The 10,621-nt window shown below is 38.2% G+C and overlaps 1 protein-coding gene across 2 annotated transcripts in view; it reads right to left on the bottom strand.

The window, feature by feature from the left end:
• Positions 1-819: 819 nt before the first annotated feature.
• Positions 820-10,621, bottom strand: part of NELL2 (neural EGFL like 2) — a 240,447-nt gene continuing 230,645 nt past the window's right edge. For both annotated transcript variants that reach the window (XM_038381970.2, XM_038381978.2), the window contains exons 19-20: positions 4,652-4,876; positions 820-1,592 (exon numbers count right to left, since the gene is read on the bottom strand). In XM_038381970.2, coding sequence (XP_038237898.1) covers positions 1,542-1,592; positions 4,652-4,876 — 276 coding nt within the window. In that variant the 3' untranslated portion in view covers positions 820-1,541. The remainder of the gene's footprint in view (positions 1,593-4,651; positions 4,877-10,621) is intronic.

The raw sequence follows: 10,621 nt of genomic DNA, 5'->3' as shown, positions 1-10,621 counted from the left end.
ATGTTGCACTGGTCCTTTTTTTCCTGAATATTTTTTAGATCTTTATTTTATTAGTATTATTTGTATTCTTCCCCCCCCGCCCCCGCCCATATGTAGCACAACACAGCTTTGGTCATGTTGCCTCTTTTGTTTATTGTCACATCAGTAGTGAAAATCGGGTTTATTAAATTACGTTTCCTCTGATGGCTGGATGAGTGCCCTTGCATCAACAAAAATAAATATATTGGAAGAATCATCACACATTAGCAGAGGCTATTATTTTTTTATTACAAAAATATCAAAATCACCCAAGGGTGCTGGAACAATTTGTATAGTGGCGGTGCTGAAAGCCACTGAACCAAACTGTAAACCCTGTATTTAATGGAAATCACTTCAAGCCAGGGATGTAGCAGCACCCCCCGCACTCTGAGTTCCAGCACCTATGAAATCACCAAAGTTGTGGAGTTTAACAGCAACAAAAATGGGGATTTGAATCTGGAGAGAATTTTCCACAAGTTAGAACAGCTTTAAGGAATATCAAATGTTGCGTCTAACCTGTTTGGCAGTATCCTATCAACATTTAGAATGTGATCCTTCAAATCTTTATGCACATGAATACTCCTATCAAACTCAATGGCACTACTGACAGGAGTAAACTTACTCACATGCATAAGCATTTGCAAGATCAATCCCTTAAAGACTAGCACAAATATGAAATAATGTCACAACTTTGTGCCAGATAGAAACATCTATATTCAACTCTACTCACAAAGGAGAAACAGTCATCTATAATATATAAAAATATCACCTGTAACAGTGAAGGAAACTCAAAGCCAGAAATATTATAAGGTAAGAGAAATATTTATTTTAATTTTGCACAAGAACGAGCTTATACTGAACAAATTCAATCAAGAAATAATAAGTGCAGTAAAACAAGGAACTATAGATGACTTTCCCCATCAGAAAACATTAAGTAGCCATGCCTGTGCATCACTTTTTTTACAATAACTTATATCTTTTTTCAGAGCATGTACTGTACATAACACATCTTAGTTGCTATATTCTTTGTTCCTGAAGACATCCTCCCTTTATTCAAATTTCTGCTAGAGTCTGCAGGGAGCAATCAAACAAAATTTGTGCAGATTCAAATATTATTAAGTAAAAATCTCTGTGCCTATTGAAGTGTTGGACTTTCAAAGCTTCAGTAGGCTCAATGATCACTTTTATTTGTCTCTCCATCTTGACATCGTTAGGTACAATGTTACAATGTGTCACTTTACCACTAACCTAATATTCTGCATAATGATGCCAGACATATAAATAGCCAGAAGTTGAGCCTGACCTCAAAGAAAGGTTTACACATCTGAGCTTTTCTCCGGTTCCATAGATTTCATTCTGACTCAGGTAATTGAAAGCTCACTCAGTTCAAAACATTTCTGCACTTTAGATGTACCAAACTGATGTGATTTCAGTTTTGGCTTTATACAATTTTTGGTCTAAAGGTCTTTTTGTGAAGGAAAATTCTGTAACCAGAAACTGCTTGTGAGACATGGTTGTTAGCTTCACAGTTCCTGAAGGCACTGTGGATCCACTGAGCAACAAACATGACCATTCTGTGAGGGGGGAGGAAGGGGAAAAGAAGAGAGATATTTAAATGGTTTTTTTTTGTAAAGTCAAATTAACAATCAGACTGACCACCTGCAAATACCTGCCCAGTAAAAGAACATTTCTAAATAAATGTATAAACTGTTTATTTTTTAGCTCTTTCTATCTTCACTTCAGTCCCAATATGTAAAAGGAATCTAATGATTTCACTCACTAATCACTGTTGTGATCCATACCATAAAACTAAGACATAGAATTGAAGTCATTTGGCAATATGCTATTTATTTCACATGGATCAGGATTTGGCCCAATGTGTGCAATAAAGATGGCAAAGAAGACAAGGCATTAGGAGTTTTATTTAGATTTGACACAGGGGACCATGAGTTTTATTTAGCATTGAATATCTCAAGTTAATACTTTCAAGCTGTAACACTGTCAAAGGTTAATCTTTGAAGTTTCCCCTCCAGATCTTAGTATAGACATATTTCTATAAACATTAGCAATTAATGGAACAGGTTGCCTAGAAAAGTGATTGAAATATTGAAGAAAAGATATATGTTGCATTTCTACCTCTTCTTCCCAGTATGACTCTTAATGCAGACAGTGCGTATAATTTTTAAATTACTGTAAATACATTTAGTCGATTGAAGTGTGGGGCTTATTAAAAATCAGGGATGTAAGAATCATTCATTCATTTTCTTGACTGTATGTGGCAGGAGACTAGACAACCATGCCAGCAATCCTAGAGTTCACCTTCTTTACTTGTGATTTGAAATGGTTTTGTGGCTAAGTCAGCTTTAGCTGATGCCTGGCTTTCTGAATTCTTAAAGGATTTCATGTAAACCTATTTTGCAATAGCTTGGTTAGAGAAGCTTATCCTAAAGCTTTGACCTGCCATGTGATGTACTGCTAGAAAACAGTGAAATGAAGCAGTACAAACGAGACACATAGTGGTATGGTATTTATATTTTGTGATACAGAATCAGAACTATACAAACTGTGCTATGGTATTCGCCTTGTTTGCTTGGATTTGTTTGGCTGCTTGGATGGAAAACAAAGCTAAAATACTTACAGTACATGTCAAAAAAGAACATAGTGTTGGAAAGAAACAAAATAGGTTTTGTTCTTTGTGGAACAAATGGTACATGTTAATTATTAAGAGTCTCAGGCTTTATTTATACTGTTATGCCTTGTGATACTTGAAAATTCATAACATAGTATTATAAAATCATAGAAGATTAGGACTGGAAGAGACCTCAGGAGGTCATCTAGTCCAACCCCCTGCTCAAAGCAGGACCAACCCCAACTAAATCATCCCAGCCAGGGCTTTCTCTATCCGGGCCTTAAAAACCTTGAAGGATGGAGATTCCACCACTTCCCTAGGTAACCCTTCCAGTGCTTCACCACCCTCCTAGTGAAATAGTTTTTCCTAATATCCAACCTAGACCTCCCGCACTGCAACTTGAGACCATTGCTCCTTGTTCTGTCATGGAAAACCTAAGGATAAATGGTGAATCTAGTTTAAACAGGCACAATGACTATTTGGCATTTCTGTTTCTGACTATCCTAAAAGAAAAGGATTACATCAACGTCCATCTGGTTGTTGGAATTACGTGGAGTATACTAGCTGAATTGGTTTCCTCTGTAGATCTTAGAATGGATTCTGACATGACGCATCGGGAGCCCATGGAGCTTGGCATAGTATCTATATTACTCATATAGGGTCAAATCATGATCTGCATTTACAAGGTAACAATTGGTACCAGTAGCCCATAGCTTTGTATAAACTGGTTGTGAAAAAGAGAGACCAGTCTTGGAGCACAAGAGGGTAGAATAGATGGGACATGTTCCACAACTGACAGCGAGTGGAATTTATATAAATAAGCTCCTTCTACACTCCCAGGCATCTCAACAGAATGGGATTTTGATCCTGTTTCTTCTTCCAAGTGGAGCCTTAAGTGTTATTCTATAGCCCTATGGGAAGAACATGGGATGAGATCTGAAATTATTTGGGAGGGTTATAGATCTCCATCCCAATGGATCCTGCTCTCCCTCTCTCCCCCCTTCCTCCCAGCTGATCATCTCTGTTGGGGAACTGCTACTGGTCATTCTTCAGTTATATACAATACAAAATACAGTTCCCCTCACATCTATCTATCTATCTATATATCTAATGGAAATATTTTATTTTAACATCCCTTTTTTTTTTAACTTCTTTTAGAAGAGGCAGCAGAATTCACAGAAGCTTTTCACCATGAACCTTTCTTCTTGAGATAATGTGTGCCTTACCCCTAAGGAATATAAAAGACTCAAATTATGTGGATTCTGCTGTCATTTTTAAACCAAGGAAGAGCAGAATTTCCATTTTTGCCATTACAAAACTTAAAATATTTGATCAACACAATCCTAAAGGAGAAAATAGCATTTCTGGTAATTTGATGCTCACTCTACAATATATATTTCCTGTATGAGGTCAGATCATACAGACCTTTGGAAATTATTTGCCCCTATAAGTATCTGCAAAATAGCAAGGGGCTGGCAGGAGTAAGATCTACCATCACAGTCAAAACAAGATGTTTCTGTGGAAAGGATATGTTTGTTCACTTGCTCAAGGTGAGATACAACATGGGCTATGATGCTGTCCTGCTGGCACATTAAAATCATCATCTGGTTCTTGAAAGCTCTGCACAACTGACAGGAGAAAAGGAGTACTTGTGGCACCTTAGAGACTAACAAATTTATTAGAGCATAAGCTTTCGTGAGCTACAGCTCACTTCATCGGATGCATTTGGAGCTGTAGCTCATGAAAGCTTATGCTCTAATAAATTTGTTAGTCTCTAAGGTGCCACAAGTACTCCTTTTCTTTTTGCGAATACAGACTAACACGGCTGCTACTCTGAAAACTGACAGGAGAGACTCCAGTTAAATCTGAACAGTTCATATTGCAACCTTTGAACAGCAAGTGTAGAAACTGACTTCCCACTGACCAGACTAAATGTATTAATATTTATAAGCCACAGAACCACCTGGTAAAGACGCATCTTGGCTTGCTTTTTATGCTCTTTACCTTGCATTGGCAGAGGGTGCACTCTGTGCCGTGTTTAATCCAAGAAGATCCAGTGAAGCGAACTACATTAGTTTCATCCAGACACGTCTTAGTGATGTCATTACGAATGGTGTCTGCCTGGCAGGGGTCAGTGACGCAGCGCGGACAACACTCACTCTTGGGGAGTACACTGAATTCACATTCCACCTCTGGACAAGGCAAAGGCCAACAGTCAACTTCACCTTGCTATTTAAAAAAAAGGAACAAAGAGAGATCACTTTAGGTATTCTGTGTTGTTTCTGATGTATTATTACTTGTTTCTATGACTCAATGTGTTGTCTCTTTCTGCTGGCTGATTCCTCCACGTGGCTGTATTTAAAAGACAGTGAAAAGAATTCTGATGCTCATTTCCTATTGACAATGCCAGAAGTTACATAGAAAGTGTATGCTTTTTAAAAATCAATGTGTCATTTTGGAGGGGTGGTATTGGTGGTAAATGGAAGGGTGGATTGATTTAAATCAAAGCAACTTAAATCACTGAATGTAATCAATTGAAATCAGCAATCAGGAAACTTGGATACATTCCTTATTTACTAGATGATTAATTTTTTACTTGTGATTTCTGTCTAGTTCTAGTTGGATGGAAATTCAAATTCAATTATAAATTAATCAAAACAGAATTTTATTCATTTTAAATTTATAAATAAAACTACTTTAAATGTGCTGGATACATAAGAAAAAAAGTTTATCAAAAAGTTCATTAAAAAGTTTATCAAAAAGTTCATTAAAATATGTATTGCATTGAAAACTAAATGATTTATTAAATAAAGGAAGTATCTGTAGTTAGTGACTTGAAATGCCTGTTTCTGGTCACAATGTCTTTCAAGATTTTAGAACTGCTTGATTTCATCCTCATACACCTAGTTTTTATTCATAGATTGGAAGAGGAAAAGGAGTTTTCCTGCTTTTTCAACTCCCAATTGGTTTCTTAATTTTGAAGGAACTGGTCATTAAACTGCACCAGTTGAATAAACTGGAATGAAGAAAATATTCTCTCTGCACCTGCAGAAGAAGCTATTGCCATCAAAAGCTGGTTTACTTCAACAATCTCTAGTTCCAGATGGTTAGCCAGAGACTTCATAGAATATAGACTATCAGGGTTGGAAGGGACCTCAGGAGATCATCTAGTCTAACCCCCTGTTCAAAGCAGGACCAATCCCCAATTTTTGCTCCAAATCCCTAAATGGCCCCCTCAAGGATTGAACTCACAACCCTGGGTTTAAGCAGGCCAATGCTCAAACCACTGAGCTATCCCTCCCCCCACCAGTTCAGTGGTTTGACTTTCTTTAAAATTTGGCTGCAAACATGTACTACTTAATATTATTTCTTCAATTTAATTTAAATGATTTTAATAGGTTGTAACAGGTTTGAGCCTTAACATAGGTTGTCATTATTTCAAACTTTAAATAGGTTTGATTTAAATTAAAACAATTATTTAAGTTAAAAAAATCCAATTTTTAATTTTTTTAAATGATCAGTTTTTATCCACTCTAGTAAATGGACATCTTTCTGCCTCACCATTCCCATTTCATACAAACATCTTATTTTGTCCCTGCCGTATTAGGGAGAAAATGCTACTCAGACATGCTGTGGATGTACAAGTTCAATGTGCAGCCGAATGTATTTTGGCTGCATAGGAGATCTGGAATGCCAAGAAGCCATGAAAGGAGGTAGAGTGTTGAAATATGGACAGAGATTACAAAGGAAATAGTCCTGATTTATGCCAGGGTAAGTACAAGGATAATCAGGCCACAAGTATGTAAAGCTGTCCTTGATATCATTGACTACGAGGTATTGTTGCGCCACACTGGATCCTAACAGCGTATAAAGGCTTGATCTAAAGTTACCCCCTTCTTTTCTTTTGAGGGACCTCACTGGGTAGTGCCAGGATATCGCTCATTTGCCTTCAGGTTTTTCTCATGCAAGGTTCTACAGGGTTCTGTTCTAACATTCAATGTGACAGAACAAGAAAATAGCAGATGAAATTCAGTGCTGGTAAGTGCAAAAGAATGCACATGGGAAAACAATCCCAGCTGTATGTATAAAATGATGGTGTCTACATTAGCTGTTACAACTCAAGAACGAGATTTTGGCGTCATCATAGATAGTTCTCTGAAAACATGCACTCAATGGGCAGCAGCTGTCAAAAAAACTAACAATGTTAGGAACCATTAGGAAAGGGATATTTAATAAGATAGAAAATATCATAATGCCACCATATAAATTCATAGTACACCCATCCTTTTAACAAAAGTACAGAGAAGGGCAACAAAAATAATTATCGGTATGGAACAGCTTCCATTTGAGGAGAGAATAAAAAGACTGGGAATGTTCATCTTGGAAAAAGAGATGGGGGATATGATAGAGGTCTATAAAATCATGGATGGTGTGGAGAAAGTGATTGGGGAAGTGTTATTTCCCCTTCACAGAACACAGGAACCAGGAGTCACCCAATGAAATTAATAGTCGGCAAGTTTAAAACAAACATAAGGAAGTACTTCACACAACACACAGTCAACCTGTGGAACTTATTGCCAGAGGATGTTGTGAAGGCCAAAAGCATAACTGAATTAAAAAAAAGAATTAGATAAGTTTATGGTGGATAGGTCAACAAATGGCTATTAGCCAACATGCTCAGGGACACAACCACATGCTAGAGGTGTCCCTAAACCCCTGACTGCTAGAAACTGGGACTGGATGACAGGGGATTGATCATTCGATAAGTTGTCCTGTTCTGTTCACTCCCTCTGAAGCATCTGGCACTAGCCGCTGTCGGAAGAGAAGATACTGTGTTATCTGGACCTTTGGCATAACCCAGTATGGCCATTCTTATGTTCTTACATGTTAGGGAATTGCCCATTAGGGGTGTTAGCAAAATACTACAGGCTTTGATGCCTCCACTGTGTAGATGACAGCCTATATATCAATTTCGCTGGACCATAGTACAGTTGAGCTTGTCCAATGTCTATCCAAAATTGGGGCTTGGATGAGCATTAGCTGGATGAGGCATGGCTAAAACCAAGACGATGCTGCAGGTTTGGGGAAAGAACTGAAGATATGGCGGAGATTTTATCATTTCTATCAATTAAGTGTGCTAGCCATTTATTAATTATATTTTATACTCATTATATATTATACCTATATATTTACAGTGGGTGTTATCTTTAGCTGTTTATGATCCCTTTTCATCTGTGCTTGGATGTGGACCTCATCACAATGAGCTGGCCCTTGCCATCTCAAGACTAGATTACTCCAAAGCACTTTACAATAAGTTTCAACCAATGACCACTTGGAAACTTCATCTGGTGTAGAATGTGGCTACTTGCTTAGTAAATCACACTTTTGACAGTGACATAAGCCACAACAGACTACATTATACAAGTGCTTGAAGTCTATTGTTGTTTCAATTTATTTCTGATTACAGTGCAAACTGATGGTTTTGCCCTATAAAGCCCTAAACTGCTTAGCATCTGGCTATACTAGAAATCTGCTTTTTTCACTGAATGCATCCAATGAAGTGAGCTGTAGCTGACGAAAGCTTATGCTCAAATAAATTTGTTAGTCTCTAAGGTGCCACAAGTACTCCTTTTCTTTTTGTGAATACAGACTAACATGGCTGCTACTCTGAAACCTGCTTTTGGTATGATATTGATACAATCAACACAGGCAGTAAAGCTAACTCTCCCAAGTATAAAATGGAAGAGGCTGACGTCACAGAATTTTCAGTGAAGGGTCCTCAACTCTGGCACTTACTGCCCTTTTGGTCTGACCCAAGGACCAAATTAGTTGATTTCCCAAGCCTGTTTTCCTAAGCTTCCCTGGAGGGGTTGCGTTGAAACAGGGCAGGAGTAACCCAAAGCAGGGAATTTTATTTGTTTGGGGTCTGAAGATTCTTCTGGGTATATTTTTCTATTTATAATTTTGCATAAAAGTCATACGATGCCTAGAATATTAGCGCTCAATTGCCTGCTGTTCACTGGGGCCATGGGTGTTTGAGGCTGGAGTGTGGCCAAGGGATCAGTATACTATCCAACACTGCCAGTCAAAGTATGGACTTCACAGAGGCCAGAGCTGCTTGGTTGTCCTACCTGTATCACTAGGTTTGGGTTTTGGAGCAAGATTCCATCCCTGATCCAATACCTGTGTAGGTCCCTTGAGCCTGGCTGATCTATTCAGGATTTATATGGAGAAACCAGCATTGGGCCCTAAGAAAGTATTTTGTTTACAAAAATCACATATAATGCATTAAACAGTGGTGGTTTAAGTGGTCCCCAGAGCATGGAGTTGAGAAAGATCATCTAGGAATTTGCTATAGCTTTCGCTTTACTTTTCCCTCTGGAAAAAATATTAGAAAGTTACTGTTTTTATACAATTCCCATCTGGTTCAAATTTCCCATGTTCTTCAGAATCACATGATGCTGAGAATGAAAGTAATCTTAAGAAACAGTGACTGACCTTGCCATTTCAATTGATTTTCTTGGATTGAATGAAAGTAAAAAGAGTAAATAAAAGAGATGTCACCTAAAACATCCATCTGGTAATTGTATGGAAGTTACAAACTATAGGGTTTTATTTTTAAGGCATTTAATGAATCACATGGGGACCTATTTTATTGCATTGTAGCAAGAGTGAACTTGAATTGATTAGCTACAATATGTTCAGATGATCCTTGCAGATAAGCCATCTTCCATGCTGCAGAAAAAGGAAAACAATCCCCAAAATCTTTGCCAATCCGACCTGAGGAAAAAACCCTTCCTGACCCCAAAAATGGCACTCAGATTCACCCTAAGCATGTGAGGAAGACACACCAGCCAGGCAACTCTGCACTACCTCAGAGCACAGGTCCACCCTATTAGATGCCCCATTTCAGCTGTGGACAACCCCTGGTGTTTCAGAACTAGCCAAAAAGAAATCCAGAATACAACTGACCAATAGTTTATTGGGGGAAAATATTCCTTCCTGATCCTTAAAGGTGACTGGTTGAAGCCCTGAAAGATGAGATTTAATTACAATCATTGTCTTAATGCAGAGCTGAAAGTGTTTTATTGTGACGTTGAGAGCAATGCAGAGCTTCTTGCTCTCTCTGTGCCCTATGAAGGAAGGGAATAAACAATGGGATTCATAGATTCACAGACTCTAAGATGAGAAGAGACCACTGTGACCATTCAGCCTGATCCTTTGCACACACAAGCTCTAGGATTTCTCCAAGAAGCTGGATTAAAGCTTCTTTAGAAAGATACTGAATCTCATTTTAAAGACTCCAAGTGATGGTGAGTCCTCCACCTCCCCTGGTGAGATGTTCCAATGTTTAATTACCCTCACTGGTAGGAAATTGAGTATTATTTTAAGATTGAATTTGTCTAGCTTCAACTTCCAGCAACTGGATTTTGTTATGCTTTGTCAACAAAATTGAAAAGCTCTCCGATATCTTTTTCCTATATAATTATTATACAGAGTGATCAAGTCACCTCTCAATGCTCTCCTCGATAAGTTAAGTTGAGCTTCTTTAGCCTCACATTGTAAGGCTGGCTTTCCAGTCTCTGGATCATTTTTGTGGGCCTCCTTTGAACTCTCTCCAGTATTTCTACATCCTTGTTGAAGCCTGGACATCAGAACTGGAATAGTATTCTAGCAGCTGTCTTAAAAATTCTGTGTAGAAAGGCAAGATCACTTTCCTGCTTCTATTTAATATTTCTCCTTGTATTTATCCAAAGATCAAATTAGCCCTTTTTGCCACATCACTGCACTGAGGCCTCATGTTGGGGTGGTTACCTTTGATGACCCCTAAGTCCTTTTCTGAATCGCTGCTTTCTGAGACACAATCTCCCATCCTGTAGCTATAGCCTGCAGTCGTAAATACATTTTGTTGAATTGTGTCCATCTAACCCAGGGATTCAGACTTCTCCATAACAGATATCTATCCTCCTCATT

This window comes from Dermochelys coriacea, chromosome 1 (assembly GCF_009764565.3).
Source record: "Dermochelys coriacea isolate rDerCor1 chromosome 1, rDerCor1.pri.v4, whole genome shotgun sequence".
Classification (NCBI taxonomy): Eukaryota; Metazoa; Chordata; order Testudines; family Dermochelyidae; genus Dermochelys; species Dermochelys coriacea.
Note: the sequence above shows the minus strand (reverse complement) of the source record. Positions and strands in the feature narration are given on the sequence as shown.